Source organism: Amblyraja radiata, chromosome 7 (genome assembly GCF_010909765.2).
Source record: "Amblyraja radiata isolate CabotCenter1 chromosome 7, sAmbRad1.1.pri, whole genome shotgun sequence".
Lineage (NCBI taxonomy): Eukaryota > Metazoa > Chordata > Chondrichthyes > Rajiformes > Rajidae > Amblyraja > Amblyraja radiata.
In genome coordinates this window covers 56,260,091-56,275,951 of record NC_045962.1, presented here as the reverse complement: position 1 = coordinate 56,275,951, position 15,861 = coordinate 56,260,091, and the positions used below count along the sequence as shown (strand labels likewise).

The 15,861-nt window shown below is 44.5% G+C and overlaps 1 protein-coding gene across 1 annotated transcript in view; it reads left to right on the top strand.

The window, feature by feature from the left end:
* Positions 1 to 15,243, top strand: part of tmem37 (transmembrane protein 37) — a 42,630-nt gene extending 27,387 nt beyond the window's left edge. The window contains exon 3 of the mRNA XM_033024603.1: positions 12,855 to 15,243. Coding sequence (XP_032880494.1) covers positions 12,855 to 13,427 — 573 coding nt within the window. The 3' untranslated portion in view covers positions 13,428 to 15,243. The remainder of the gene's footprint in view (positions 1 to 12,854) is intronic.
* The last annotated feature ends 618 nt before the right edge of the window (positions 15,244 to 15,861 follow it).

Here is a 15,861-nt window from a genome sequence, read left to right as displayed (position 1 = left end):
GACCCAGCCAATCAGTGAGGCGATGGTGCAGGAAGGGGTGTCGCCGTCCCTGCGACTGACAGGAAAGGAGACCATTCAGCATGACGGGGACTGACAGGAGAGAAGACCAACCTGCGTATGCACGTTTTTAAAGACTTTTAAACCTTAATAACTTTTTTAAATATACCATCGATCAGAACAAAACTTGGTGTCCTTGTAGCACAGGAGAATAGTGAATAAGGTGGTGAAAAATCATAGCATTATCGTGTACCATTTATGCGCAACTAGAAAAAAGAGGGGGGGAGAGGGGTGGGGGGAGAGAGTGGAAAGAGTGGGGAGGGAGAGTGGAGGGGGAAGGGGGGAGAGAAGTGGAAGAGTGGGGAGGGAGGAGGAGAGGGGTAGGGGGAGTGATGGAAGAGGGACAGAGGGGTAGGGGGAAGGGGGCGGGGGAAAGAGGGAAGAGGGTGGGTGTAGAGAGGGAAGGGGGGTGGGGGAGAGAGGGATGGATGGGAGAGGGAGAGGGGTGAGGAGAGGGAAACATAGAAACATAGAAATTAAGTGCAGGAGTAGGCCATTCGGCCCTTCGAGCCTGCACCACCATTCAATATGATCATGGCTGATCATCCAACTGAGTATCCCGTACCTGCCTTCTCTCCATACCCTCTGAGGGTATGGAGAGAAGGCCAACATCTGGAACAATCTTCCTGCATCTAGCCTGTCCAACCCCTTAAGAATTTTGTAAGTTTCTATAAGATACCCCCTCAATCTTCTAAAATCTAGCGAGTACAAGCCGAGTCTATCCAGTCTTTATTCATATGAAAGTACTGACATCCCAGGAATCAGTCTGGTGAACCTTCTCTGTACTCCCTCTATGGCAACAATGTCTTTGAGCATTGGGCATTGTGACATCACACGATGGAACGTTCACCAGGGGCTGGGGCTCCTGCAAAGGCATATGTAAATGAATCCATTCCGATTGGACATATGTGAACATTGGGCATTGTGACATCACACAATGGAGCGTTCACCAGGGGCTGGGGCAGGGGCTGGGGCTGCTTCTATGGGTGAGAAGCCAGTTTATTTTTGAAATATTGGGGAAGGGGGTAAGGATTTGATTAAAAATGTGTACATAAACACGACGAAATGTAATGAGGTACGGATACTTAGAAAGAAAAGTGAAATCTCTACCGATATGGAAAAGATGTCGGCGATTCTGCGTCTGGTTTCGGCGTAGCAATGAATCAAAGGAAGAAAGGCAGCCGGCAGCCGGCCATGTAAATGGATCCATTCCGATTGGACATCTGCGAGCATTGGGCATTGTGACATCACACGATGGAACGAATCAAAAGGAAGAAAGGCAGCCGGCAGCCGGACAGACGGACGGCAGGCGGCAGCCACAGACTTTTATATAATAACTAGACCAAGTGCAGACCCGTTGGGTCTGTTTCCCCAATGCGCGTTTGCGGGGGGGGGGGGGGGTCTGCGGCATCACATTCACACTAACCACCCCCTAACCACACAGGTGGGAGGAGGGAGGGCGAGGGAGACGGGGTGGGCAGAGGGGAGGGTGAGAAGAAGGGAGGGGAGAGGAGGAGTGGTGGAGAGGGGTGGGGTAAGGGGGAGAGAAGTAGAAGAGTGGGGAGGGAGGGGTAAGGGGAGTAATGGAGGAGGGACAGAGGGGTAGGGGGAAAGAGGGAAGGGGGTGGGGGAGAGAGGGATGGAATGGGAGGAGGAGGGGGAGGAGAGGGGTGAGGAGAGGGAAACATAGAAACATAGAAATTAGGTGCAGGAGTAGCCCATTCGGCCCTTCGAGCCTGCACCTCCAGTCAATATGATCATGGCTGATCATCCAACTCAGTATCCTGTACCTGCCTTCTCTCCATACCCCCTGATACCTTTAGCCACAAGGGCCACATCTAACGCCCTCTTAAATATAGCCAATGAACAGGCCTCAACTACCTTCTGTGGCAGTGAATTCCAGAGATTCACCACTCTCTGTGTGAAAAATGTTTTTCTCATCTCGGTCCTAAAAGATTTCCCCCTTATCCTTAAACTGTGACCCCTTGTTCTGGACTTCCCCAACATCGGGAACAATCTTCCTGCATCTAGCCTGTCCAACCTCTTAAGAATTTTGTAAGTTTCTATAAGATCCCCCCTCAATCTTCTAAATTCTAGCGAGTACAAGCCGAGTCTATCCAGTCTTTCTTCATATGAAAGTCCTGACATCCCAGGAATCAGTCTGGTTAACCTTCTCTGTACTCCCTCTATGGCAAGAATGTCTTTGGCAAAGGGAAGAGAGAGGGGAGGGGGAGGAGGAGGGAGATGGGGTAGGGGAGAGAGGGGGAAGAGTGTGGAGGGCGGGGGAAGAGTGGGAAGGGAGAAGCGGGGTGGGGGAGAGGGAGAGGGCTGAGGAGAGCGAGATGGAGAGGGGGAGGGGGTGGGGAGGAGAGAGCGATGGGGGAGGGGGAGAGAGGTGTGGGGGATGGGGGAGGGAGGGAGATGGGGTAGGGGGGAGGGGTAAGCTTGTGGAGGGAGGGGGATGGGGAGAGAGGGGAAAAAGTTGGGAGGGAGAGTGGGGGGAGAGAAGTGGAAGAGTGGGGAGGAAGGGGGGGAGGGGTAGGAGGGCTGGTGGAAGAGGGACAGTGGGGTAGGGGTGGGGGGAGAGGTGAGGGAGGGGGAGAGAGTGGGGGACGGAGAGGGGTGGGCTAAGGGGGAGAGAAGTGGAAGTGGGGAGGGAGGGGTAGTGGCAGTGGTGGAAGAGGGACGGGGGTAGGAGGAAGGGGGCGGGGGGGAAGAGAGGGAAGGAGGTGGGGTAGAGAGGGTCTGTTTCCCCAACGCGCATTTGTGGGGGGGGCTGCGGCATTACACTCACACTAACCACCCCCCAAACACACAGGTGGGGGGAGGGGGGGAGAGGGAGACGGGGTGTGGAGAGTGGAGGGTGAGAAGAGGGGAGGGAGGGGAGAGGAGGAGGAGGAGGAAACTGGAGAGATTTGGAAGGGAAAGGAGAGTGGGGTAGGGGTATTAACTTCTGTGGCAGAGAATTCCAGAGATTCACCACTCTTGTGTGAAAAATGTTTTTCTCATCTTGGTCCTAAAAGATTTCCCCCTTATCCTTAAACTGTGACCCCTTGTTCTGGACTTCCCCAACATCTGGAACAATCTTCCTTCATATAGCCTGTCCAACCCCTTAAGAATTTTGTAAGTTTCTATAAGATCCCCCCTCAAGCTTCTAAAATCTAGCGAGTACAAGCCGAGTCTATCCAGTCTTTCTTCATATGAAAGTCCTGACATCCCAGGAATCAGTCTGGTGAACCTTCTCTGTACTCCCTCTATGGCAATAATGTCTTTGAGCATTTGGCATTGTGACATCACACGATGGAACGTTCACCATGGGCTGGTGCTCCTGCAAAGGCATATGTAAATGGATCCATTCCGATTGGACCTATGTGAACATTGGGCATTGTGACATCACACGATGGAACGAATCAAAAGGAAGAAAGGCAGCCGGACGGACGGACGGCAGGCGACAGGCACACAGTTTTATATATTAACTAGACCAAGTGCAGACCCGTTGGGTCTGTTTCCCCAACGCGCGTTTGGGGGGGGGGGGGGGGGGGGGGGGGGGGGGTGAGGCGTCACACTAACCACCTGGGTCTATTGGGTTGTTCCTCCAAAGCACGGTTGCGGGGTGGGAATCTGGCTGGGGCTGGGGCTGGTGCAAAGGCATATGTAAATGTATCCCTTCCGATTGGACATCTGTTAGCATTGTGCATTGTGACATCACACGATGGAACGTTCACCAGGGGCTGGGGCTGGTGCAAAGGCCTATGTAAATGGATCCATCCCGATTGGACATATGTGAGCATTGGGCATTGTGACATCACACGATGGAAACGAATCAAAAGGCAGACAGGCCAGCCGGACGGACGGACGGCGGCAGCCACAGAGTTTTAATATATAACTAGACCAAGTGCAGACCCGTTGGGTCTGTTTCCCCAACGGTGTTTGCGGGGGGGGGGGGGGGGGGGAGGGTGAGAAGAGGGGAGGGAGAGGAGGAGGAGGAAACGGGATAGATTTGGGAGGGAAAGGAGAGCGGGGTATGGGGTGAGAGATGGGGAGAGAGATGTGGGGGAGGGGGGATGAGGAAGAGGGAGGGAGGGGGAGAGGGGTGGGGGAGAGAGGGGAAAGAGGTGGGGAGGGAGAGTGGAGGGGAAGGGGGAGAGAAGTGGAAGAGTGGGGAGGGAGGAGGAGAGGGGTAGGGGGAGTGATGGAAGAGGGAGAGGGAAGGGGGTGGGGTTAGAGAGGGAAGGGGGGTGGGGGAGAGAGGGATGGGAGAGGGAGAGGGGTGAGGAGAGGGAGAGGGGGAGGAGAGAAGGGGGAGAGAAGTGGAAGAGTGGGGAGGGAGGGAGGGGTAGCGGGAGTGGTGGAAGAGAGACGGGGAGTGGTGGAAGAGGGACAGAGGGGTAGGGGAAGGGGTGGGGTAGAGAGGGGAAGGGAGGGGAAGCGAGAGGGGTGGGGGAGGGAGAGGTGGGGTAAGGGGATAGAAGTGGAAGAGTGGGGAGGGAGGGGTAGGGGGAGTGGTGAAAGAGGGACAGAGGGGTAGGGGGAAGTGGTTAGAGAGGGAAGGGGGGGGGGGGAGAGAGGGATGAAGAGAGGGAAACATAGAAGCATAGAAATTAAGTGCAGGAGTAGGCCATTCGGCCCTTCGAGCCTGCACCACCATTCAATATGATCATGGCTGATCATCCAACTCAGTATCCTGTACCTGCCTTCCCTCCATACCCCCTGATCCCTTTAGTCACAAGGGCCACATCTAACTCCCTCTTAAATATAGCCAATGAACTGACCTCAACTACCTTCTGTGGCAGAGAATTCCAGAGACTCACCACTATCTGTGTGAAAAATGTTTTCCTCATCTCAGTACTAAAGGATTTCCCCTTTATCCTTAAACTGTGACCCGCTTGTCCTGGACTTCCCCAACATCGGGAACAATCTTCCTGCATCAGACAAATGCAATTCAGGACTTTTCTCTTCACAAGCAGAGTCAGAATGACGGTTAGTGAAGAATTTGAATAATCGTTGAGCGTTCAGATGCTGCGCACACCTCCTGCACCAAAGGGGGGGGGGGGGGGGGGAGCGTGTGTCGTCACACACAAAGATCTTGTAGCGGAGAGCTCCGCTATAAGATCTTTGGTCACATACTAAGCACGCGCCTCCACAAACAGATGAGCGTCTTCTTGAATGGAGAGCGCGTGGCCGCCTCCACAAACAGTTACACACACTGTGGACCCGCCCCCACAAAAAATATTGTGTGAGGAAGGGGAGGAGGAGGGTGGAGAGGGGGAGGGGGAGGGGGGGGGGGAGAAGAAGAGGGGGAGGAGAGGATGGGGGAGAGAGGTGAAGTGGGGGGAGGGGTTGGAGCGGGCGTGCATGAGTCGAGAGAAGCGAGAAGGGCAGAGAGAGAGAGGCTGGTACAACAACAAAAATGCTGGATAAACTCAGCAGGTGCAGCAGCATCTATGGACCGAAGGAAAAGGGCAACGTTTGACCATTCAATTCGCTCAGAGGGGTAGGGGAAGGGGGCGGGGGTGAGAGGGAAAGGGGTGGGGTAAAGAGGGAAGGGGGGTGGGGGAGAGAGTGATGGGTGGGAGAGGGAGAGGGGTGAGGAGAGGGAAACATAGAAACATAGAAATCAAGTGCAGGAGTAGGCTATTTGTCCCTTCGAGCCTGCACCACCATTCAATATGATCATGGCTGATCATCCAACTCGGTATCATGTACCTGCCTTCTCTCCATACCCCCTGATCCCTTTAGCCACAGGGGCCACATCTAACTCTCTCTTAAATACAGCCAATGAACAGGCCTCAACTACCTTCTGTGCCAGTGAATTCCAGAGATTCACCACTCTCTGTGTGAAAAATTTTTTTCTCATCTCGGTCGTAAAAGATTTACCCCTTATCCTTAAACTGTGACCCCTTGTTCTGGACTTCCCCAACATCTGGAACAATCTTCCTGCATCTAGCCTGTCCAACCCTTTAAGAATTTTGTAAGTTTCTATAAGATACCCCCTCAATCTTCTAAAATCTAGCGAGTACAAACCGAGTCTGGGGCTGATTCTACGGGTGAGATGCCAGTTTTTAAAAAAATATTTGGTGGGGGGGGGGGGGGAAGGATTTGATTAAAAATGTGTACATAAACACGACAAAATGAAATCAGGAGTTTCTATAAGATCCCCCCCCAATCTTCTAAAATCTAGCGAGTACAAGCCGAGTCTATCCAGTCTTTCTTCATATGAAAGTCCTGACATCTCAGGAATCAGTCTGGCGAACCTTCTCTGTACTCCCTCTATGGCAAGAATGTCTTTGAGCATTGGGCATTGTGACATCACACAATGGAACGTTCACCATGGGCTGGGGCTCCTGCAAAGGCATATGTAAATGGATCCATTCCGATTGGACATATGTGAACATTGGGCATTGTGACATCACACGATGGGACAAATCAAAAGGAAGAAAGGCAGCCGGCAGCCAGACGGACGGACGGCAGGCGGCAGCCACAGACTTTTATATAATAACTAGACCAAGTGCAGAGTTTGTGTCTCCATTTAACATTTTCAGAGTTCTCTTTAGGCTAATAGGGATTAGAGTAGTAGATAGTGATAAATCTCATTGCCAAAATGTTGTCCTCTCTTTTTAAGCACATCTATGTCCAGAACCCTATATTTTCTTACTCTGGTATTTCTACACAGTGCTTAACCAATGGCAAATATTCTGTGGTGGAGAGATACCTAATATCCACATGGGTTTCTTGCGAAAGATGTGTGGGTCCCCTGGAAGACTTTTGTGAACTGGGAAGTATTTTGCACTTCCATGATAGTGACCTCTGAGGCAACAACTGACAATAGTTCAGGCTGTGGTGCGAAGCTGTGTGAGGAGGACTCTGTTGATCTCCAAGGCAGTGAGGAAGATCCTTCTATTGTTATGTTCAGGACAAGGGGTCACAGCTTAAGGATAAGGGGGAAATCCTTTAAAACCGAGATGAGAAGAACTTTTTTCACACAGAGAGTGGTGAATCTCTGGAACTCTCTGCCACAGAGGGTAGTCGAGGCCAGTTCATTGGCTATATTTAAGAGGGAGTTAGATGTGGCCCTTGTGGCTAAGGGGATCAGAGGGTATGGAGAGAAGGCAGGTACAGGATACTGAGTTGGATGATCAGCCATGATCATATTGAATGGCGGTGCAGGCTCGAAGGGCCGAATGGCCTACTCCTGCACCTAATTTCTATGTTTCTATGTTTCTATGTTGGATTTATCTCCTTTTTAGAGAGGAATCATGATCACACAATCTTCAAGGTCTGCCGACAAGTCCTTTTCTTCACAAAGGTGGGGGGTAAAGTTGTGAGTAAAGTTTCTTTCTTCCAAGTTTTAAGACATCACAGCAGTCTCACTTATAGACACCATGGTTCTCTTGTTACATCATCACAGTTCACAATCATTGAACAGGGAACATGGAGCAGTACAGCTCCAGCACTTTGTGCAATTTTTCTTCATAATGGTTCTTGTTGTTGTCAGCACCAACTTGGTGAATAATTAACAAATTCAAAAGTTTGAAGTGAGACTATTCAGCCATCATAAAATAAACCCTTTGTACAAGTAGTAAAACCAGGCAGAGACTTGATAAGGTTTATCAGCCAACTGTTACTGTGGCATTTTTAGACTTGCTGAGCTGACAAATATTTTTTCTTCTGGAGCTTGATATTTAAAAACTTGATTGCCCTTGCGGCAACCCTGTCTTCCCAAACCATGCGCACTCTTTATTTCCCATCTGTTCTCAATCAGACAATTGGATGTGGCCCTTGTGGCTAAAGGGATCAGGGGGTATGGAGAGAAGGCAGGTACATGATACTGAGTTGGATGATCAGCCATGATCATATTGAATGGCGGTGCAGGCTCGAAGGGCCGAATGGCCTACTCCTGCACCTATTTTCTATGTTTCTATGTTTCTATGGACTGAATTCGGGAATGATTTCACAGGATTGTCCAATGAGGAGAGATTGAGTTGACCAGGGCAATAATCAGAGTTCAGAAGAACGGGAGGTGATTTCATCGAAACATGTAAAACATAGTTTAACAGAGTTGGTGTTTAAGAAGTGTGCCCTCTGACTTGGGTGCAAATCTAGGAATCACAGACTCTGATTAATATCAACCATTTTAGTAACAAAACGAGAAGTTTTCTTCATTCAGAGGTTTAGATTTCATGATTGCAGAAGGCAGCAGATAGATAGTCTTTTGGTGATTTCATGCAAAATGGGATTAGAAAAAAATGTCTGTACACGGAGAATTGTAGAATACAGGGATAGTTTGGGGAGCGGAGGTCAGTGGAGAGCATTCACTAATGATTTAATTGAATATCACAGTAAACCCGAGCCAAGAAAATCTTGTTTAGTTTATATTAATTGTAAAGTTTAAAACCTTTACATTTTATATTTAATCTTTTCAGAACAAACATTTTCAGAATCAGTTTTCTATTATTTCCCTCCAACAGCGAAGTATGATCATTATCTAAAAGACAGCAAGTTCATACAGTATTGTATTTTTTTAAAGGAAAGTAACAACGAGCTGGTAAAGTTTCAAATCTCTGTCAGTTCTACATCACTCAAATCAGATAGTTCAAACACCTTCTTGGATGTAATTATATCATCAGCAGTGTGGAACTGCAGCAGTACTATCTAAACTAAACCTTGTCCATGAAGCAATATTTCTGCTGCAATTGGTAAAGGTCAATAAACATTCAGCCTTAACAAGACCCATCCAGATGTACAAATTCACATTTCCACAATGTCCCTCTACAAAAAAGATTAAACATTTTTCATAGAATGTGTTTTATAATGATTTTGCTTTTAAAGTTACTTTTAAGCAAAGTTAACTCTAATGTGTGTAACAATAAACATTCAGCCTTAACAAGACCCATCCAGATGTACAAATTCACATTTCCATAGGGGCTGTGGAACAGCTTCTACAATCATACCGTCGCATTGCTGAACTCGGAGTCCCGCCGATAGATTCCTACGGTCCCTCCGTCCCCATTGTTTAATTATTCTGTATTTTTTATTATTCTGTATCCTCTTTTTTTTTTTTTTAATTTCTATATTGCACTACTACGGACTGACGCAAAACTGCATTTCGTTGTACCCATACTCAGTATTTGTGCAATGACATTAAAGTTGAATTGAATTGAATTGAATTGAATTGAATTGAATTGAATTGAATTGAATTGAATTGAAATTGAAAAACAGGACCTAGATGAAAAATGGTTAATATGCTAACTGAAAGTTATTATCTCCTTGGAGAATAAATTATCAGCAAAGCATAAAGTGTTAGAGGAACATGGCAGATCAGTCAGCACCTGTGGAGGGAAGGCAATGTTATAGGTCTGAATCCTTCTTCATGCTAATTTACAAAGAAACATTAGCAGTTTGTTAAATGAAGAAATGTTATGTGTGATGTTAAGTGAGAAAACACCAAATGCTCACAACATTGTGAATGTACAGTTCAGATTGAATAAACCTATGGAACAAACTAACTGATGTACTGTGTGTGTAAGCTTGAGTTGAAATACACTTGAATCTGACAGAAACCGTAGCCCCTGTTTAAATATGCATTTCATGTTCTGGGAATTATCTGCCTCAGAGGGTGGTAGAGGCCGGTTCTCTGGATACTTTCAAGTGAGAGCTAGATAGGGCTCTTAAAGATAGCAGAGTCATGGGATTATGTGGAGAAGGCAGGAATGGGGTACTGATTGTGGATGATCAGCCATGATCACATTGAATGGCGGTGCTGGCTCGAAGGGTCAAATGGCCTACTCCTGCGCCTATTGTCTATTGTCTATTGCCCTCACTTTCACTGGGAAACACTGAAGCCAAACATGAATCCAGGTCAGAAGCAGCCCATAAATAAGGCTACCTTGAAGTTGTGTTCGAATTGATGTCCAACTGAATTTTTAAAATCAATAATTATCATCTCAGACTCTAGAATACCGTATTCAGACGGGGCACTTGTTGGCTAGTCCTTTTCATCCATGAGTCAACTGGGCGCCCAAGGTTGATAGAGTTTAGAAACATAGAAACATAGAAATTAGGTGCAGGAATAGGCCATTCGGCCCTTCGAGCCTGCACCGCCATTCAATATGATCATGGCTGATCATCCAACTCAGTATCCCGTACCTGCCTTCTCTCCATACCCTCTGATCCCCTTAGCCACAAGGGCCACATCTAACTCGCTCTTAAATATAGCCAATGAACTGGCCTCGACTACCCTCTGTGGCAGAGAGTTCCAGAGATTCACCACTCTCTGTGTGAAAAAAGTTCTTCTCATCTCGGTTTTAAAGGATTTCCCCCTTATCCTTAAGCTGTGACCCCTTGTCCTGGACTTCCCCAACATCGGGAGCAATCTTCCTGCATCTAGCCTGTCCAACCCCTTAAGAATTTTATAAGTTTCTATAAGATCCCCTCTCAATCTCCTAAATTCTAGAGTATAAACCAAGTCTATCCAGTCTCTCTTCATAAGACAGTCCTGACATCCCAGGAATCAGTCTGGTGAACCTTCTCTGCACTCCCTCTATGGCAATAATGTCCTTCCTCAGATTTGGAGACCAAAACTGTACGCAATACTCCAGGTGTGGTCTCACCAAGACCCTGTACAACTGCAGTAGAATCTCCCTGCTCCTATACTCAAATCCTTTTGCTATGAAAGCTAACATACCATTCGCTTTCTTCACTGCCTGCTGCACCTGCATGCCTACTTTCAATGACTGGTGTACCATGACACCCAGGTCTCGCTGCATCTACCCTTTTCCTAGTCGGCCACCATTTAGATAATAGTCTGCTTTCCTGTTTTTGCCACCTAAATGGATAACCTCACATTTAACCTCATAGTGTCATCCGCAAACTTGGAGATATTGCCTTCAATTCCCTCATCCAGATCATTAATATATATTGTAAATAGCTGGGGTCCCAGCACTGAGCCTTGCGGTACCCCACTAGTCACTGCCTGCCATTGTGAAAAGGACCCGTTTACTCCAACTCTTTGCTTCCTGTTTGCCAGCCAGTTCTCTATCCACATCAATACTGAACCCCCAATGCCGTGTGCTTTAAGTTTGTATACTAATCTCTTATGTGGGACCTTGTCGAAAGCCTTCTTGTAGTCCAGATACACCACATCCACTGGTTCTCCCCTATCCACGGTACTAGTTACATCCTCGAAAAATTCTATAAGATTCGTCAGACATGATTTACCTTTTGTAAATCCATGCTGACTTTGTCCAATGATTTCACCACTTTCCAAATGTGCTGCTATCCCATCTTTAATAACTGACTCTAGCAGTTTCCCCACTACCGATGTTAGACTAACTGGTCTGTAATTCCCCGTTTTCTCTCTCCCTCCCTTCTTAAAAAGTGGGGTTACGTTTGCTACCCGCCAATCCTCAGGAACTACTCCAGAATCTAAAGAGTTTTGAAAGATTATTACTAATGCATCCACTATTTCTGGAGCTACTTCCTTAAGTACTCTGGGATGCAGCCTATCTGGCCCTGGGGATTTATCGGCCTTTAATCCATTCAATTTACCCAACACCACTTCCCGGCTAACCTGGATTTCACTCAATTCCTCCAACTCCTTTGACCCGCGGTCCCCTGCTATTTCCGGCAGATTATTTATGTCTTCCTTAGTGAAGACGGAACCAAAGTAGTTATTCAATTGGTCCGCCATATCCTTGTTCCCCATGATCAACTCACCTGTTTCTGACTGCAAGGGACCTACATTTGTTTTAACTAATCTCTTTCTTTTCACATATCTATAAAAACTTTTGCAGTCAGTTTTTATGTTCCCTGCCGGTTTTCTTTCATAATCCATTTTTCCTTTCCTAATTAAGCCCTTTGTCCTCCTCTGCTGGTCTCTGAATTTCTCACAGTCCTCCGGTATGCTGCTTTTTCTGGCTAATTTGTACGCATCATCCTTCGCTTTGATACTATCCCTGATTTCCCTTGTTATCCACGGATGTACTACCTTCCCTGATTTATTCTTTTGCCAAACTGGGATGAACAATTTTTGTAGTTCATCCATGCAGTCTTTAAATGTATTCCATTGCATATCCACCGTCAACCCTTTTAGAATTAATTGCCAGTCAATCTTGGCCAATTCACGTCTCATACCCTCAAAGTTACCTTTCTTTAAGTTCAGAACCATTGTTTCTGAATTAACAATGTCACTCTCCATCCTAATGAAGAACTCAACCATATTATGGTCACTCTTGCCCAAGGGGGCACGTACAACAAGACTGCTAACTAACCCTTCCTCATTACTCAATACCCAGTCTAAAATAGCCTGCTCTCTCGTTGGTTCCTCTACATGTTGATTTAGATAACTATCCCGCATACATTCCAAGAAATCCAAGTTTGACTCTCCAACACTAATCTACTTCATTCAAGTGAGCACAAAATAAGTTTACTATTGCTTGCATAATGTAGTTTAGGGAAATGTTCATGACACAAGTCCAAATTTTGCCATCAGATTGTTATTTATATATAATTACAAGTAAAATCAATGCTTTTGTCTATTGCTTTACTATCAAGGCCCGTCACAACAATTGAACTACTTAACTGCTTATTATCTAAGAGTTTTTTGTAAAACCATTTAGAGAGTAAATGATCACTGCACAGTCTGGGATTCTCTAGTCTCAAAATTCTCCAAGATGCAGTAAGACTCCATGTAGAAAGCTGAATGAACTCTATTATATATGTGATAGTAAAAAATAACGTTTAATTCAATGTGAATTCTGAAAATATGTTCTTCTTAATAATGTGTTATTTCATTATAGGTTCAGGGCCTCCTGTGCAGGAAGACTGGACGATCAATGCTAGATGTATTTGTCAGGAGTCTTACAATTCTCTGCATGGCAATAGCAATTGTTCTGTCCTCCATTTCTGTGTGCGATGGTCACTGGCTGTTTGCAGACACGAAGATATTTGGACTCTGGCATTTCTGCACCTTACAACTTGACCACAAGGCTGAATGCACAACTGAAATCAGTGTGGCTGAGGTCAATGGCTTATACACTGGCCTAGTTTTCATAAGAATTACCACCACTCTTGCTGTGGTGCTGGCAATATTTGGTCTGGAGATGCTAATTACGTCTCAGCTTTGTCAAGATCCCAACGCCAGGCGCAAATGGGCATTTGGCTCAGGACTGACTTTACTATCTTTCTCCATGACATCTTTGGGCATGTTGACCTTTGTCATTCTGTTGCGGGACTTTATTACATTCACAGGTTTCAGTTTAACATTCTGGTGTGAATTCATTGCCACTTTCCTCTTTTTCCTCAGCAGTATTAGTGGTCTTCAAATTTACAGCATGATGCCTGTAGTTGAAGATAGTTTAGCAAGTGTATAATTATCCTTATCTCTGTAAAAATAAATAAGTTTTGAACTCTGTAAATGTGAAATTGAACTATTTTATGCTTAGGTTGTTTTAGCATCTCTGTAAAATTACTAAAAACTCATTTTGCTTTTCTTTCTTATTTTATAATGTAATATGAAGTCATGTTTCTATTTTCTATTCTACAATGAATCAATAATTGTTGATACAGAAAACAGCTAAAAATTATTTTCTAGGTGAGGTTATGTGCTTGTGGGGGAGGAGGCTTGTTAATTCACTTTGCTTAAAATAACACTGACAATAATTTCTTCATTCATTGCAATTAAAAAACAATCATACAATTGGTCGTTTCTACTAAACTCGGCAATAGGACTGGGTAAGTGGGAAGTATTATTATCTTAACATTGAAATAATGCCTCATTCTCAACATTTCCTCACTTGAAGATTTTTTTTAAAGGGATTTTGGCTTCACAAAAAACAACTGTTATATGCATTATAGCACTATAGTTTACTACATTATGGTTTTAACTTTCTTGGGATTTGGATTTGAATCCAACACAGACTTGCTGGATGAAAGATTTCTCTTCATTGATTGAGTAAAATGAATGTGGAAAATCTTAAACCAATCCTTTTGGGGATAGTTTACAACGTAAAATGTCCACAAGTTGACATTAAATTGACTGAATCCCTGAGAATGTTTGGAAATGACTGATAGCTGAGGGAATTAGTTGAATGGATACTGATGCAGTGCAGGTGCTCCTCTGAAATTGTGTTGAGGCACATTGTTGGGGTAGAACTGAGATTTTTTTTGCTCCAAATCTCACTAAACTATATCTGTCATCCAAGGGCTGTAATGCTGATATAAAACAGATTCATTTCATTATCTGTGCTGTCAATGCGATAATGGGGCATAGAAGAAATTATCCCATATGATAGAAATATTGTGGTCAACAGCATGCACCTTGACATTCTGATGAGATTGTGTCATGTGGCACCCTGCCAGCTACATAGCAGTCTGAATGATTATATGGATGCTCATTTTGCAAGATAAAAATAATAACCATACAAGAAAGAAATCATGCAAAATAACACTGGGATAAAACTGAAACATTGGTTTTAATGTAATTAGTTGAATAGTATTGTCTGAGACTTACACAAGACAATTTAATAGAATCTCTGCTAACTATAGACTGTACAAATCATAATTCAATAAAAGCATTTTGTAATATTCACACATTGTTGTGGATGTTCCTTGATTTGATCACGTACATTTCAGAAATAAACTTTAAGCACAAAATGATTAACATGAAAATATACATTTGTAAAATTGCATTTTCTCGTTTATATTGTGACTAAAAACTGAACCGATTCATGCAGTAAGCCCAACATAGCAAATTTCAGCTTTACACATTGGTTTTCAAAAGCTATGGATCACATTCAAATCTTTTACAATGACATTGCACTTCATAAATAACTACCTGTACTTTTAATTCAAATCGACCATTCACAGGATATACTGAGATTTTTTTGTGGGGTTCTGGGAAACCATGATATCTTCATTCCCCAACTATTTCAATGCTATGCACTTGTAAACGTTTTGTTTGAATGACTTGGATGTTTTGCCATCAAAGGAGAAAAGTGCTTTTTCAGAAAAATTCCTTGTCAGTCTGATATACAGTTTAACAATATTGTTAGACACTGAGCAAGGCAAAGAATTGTAAGAGTACTTTGGAGCTAGTTTTTTTGTGTCATTAATTTACTTTAAATGTAAGAGTTATGCAGTCATACAAGGAAATTGTACTTCAATATAAAATTAACTTATTGCATCCCACCTTGTTTACCTTCATGATCTTTTCTGAATTGAAGTGCATTTATTGAATTCCTTCCTTGTTTGTACCATTTCATGAAAGATTTATAGCAATTATACTATGAATCTGCATGTAACAAAACAAATGTTTTGCTAAACTTAGACATGTGTGGGAGGGGGATGGGGAGAGAGTAAAGGTTGACATTGGAAATGCAGAGAAAATAAATCATTAAAAAAATCTTTCTTAAAATTTCTTTCAATAATTAATATCTAATGAAATGAAACTCCGCCTTTTCTAATAGTTTTCAATGCATTAAGATATGGTATTAATTAACATAAACTGTTATTTAAAAACATACTTAACTGAAATGGGGTTAGACTTTGGGTAGTGTTTAGTTCATTTTACCACAGAATATAACATTATCACAATGAATTTCAGGGGTGAACTGGATTACAAAATGTCGATTTTGCAATCTGCTGAAGTACTATCATATCTTAGAAACCAAAGTTGCTGAATGTGCATGAATAGTACAAAGTGATACGAGCTTTCCTGCTATTTACCAGGCCAAGTACAAGCTGAGAAGAGGAATCGGAGCTGCCAAGGAAAGGTACTCTGAGAAGTTGAGGAGCAAGTTCTCAGTT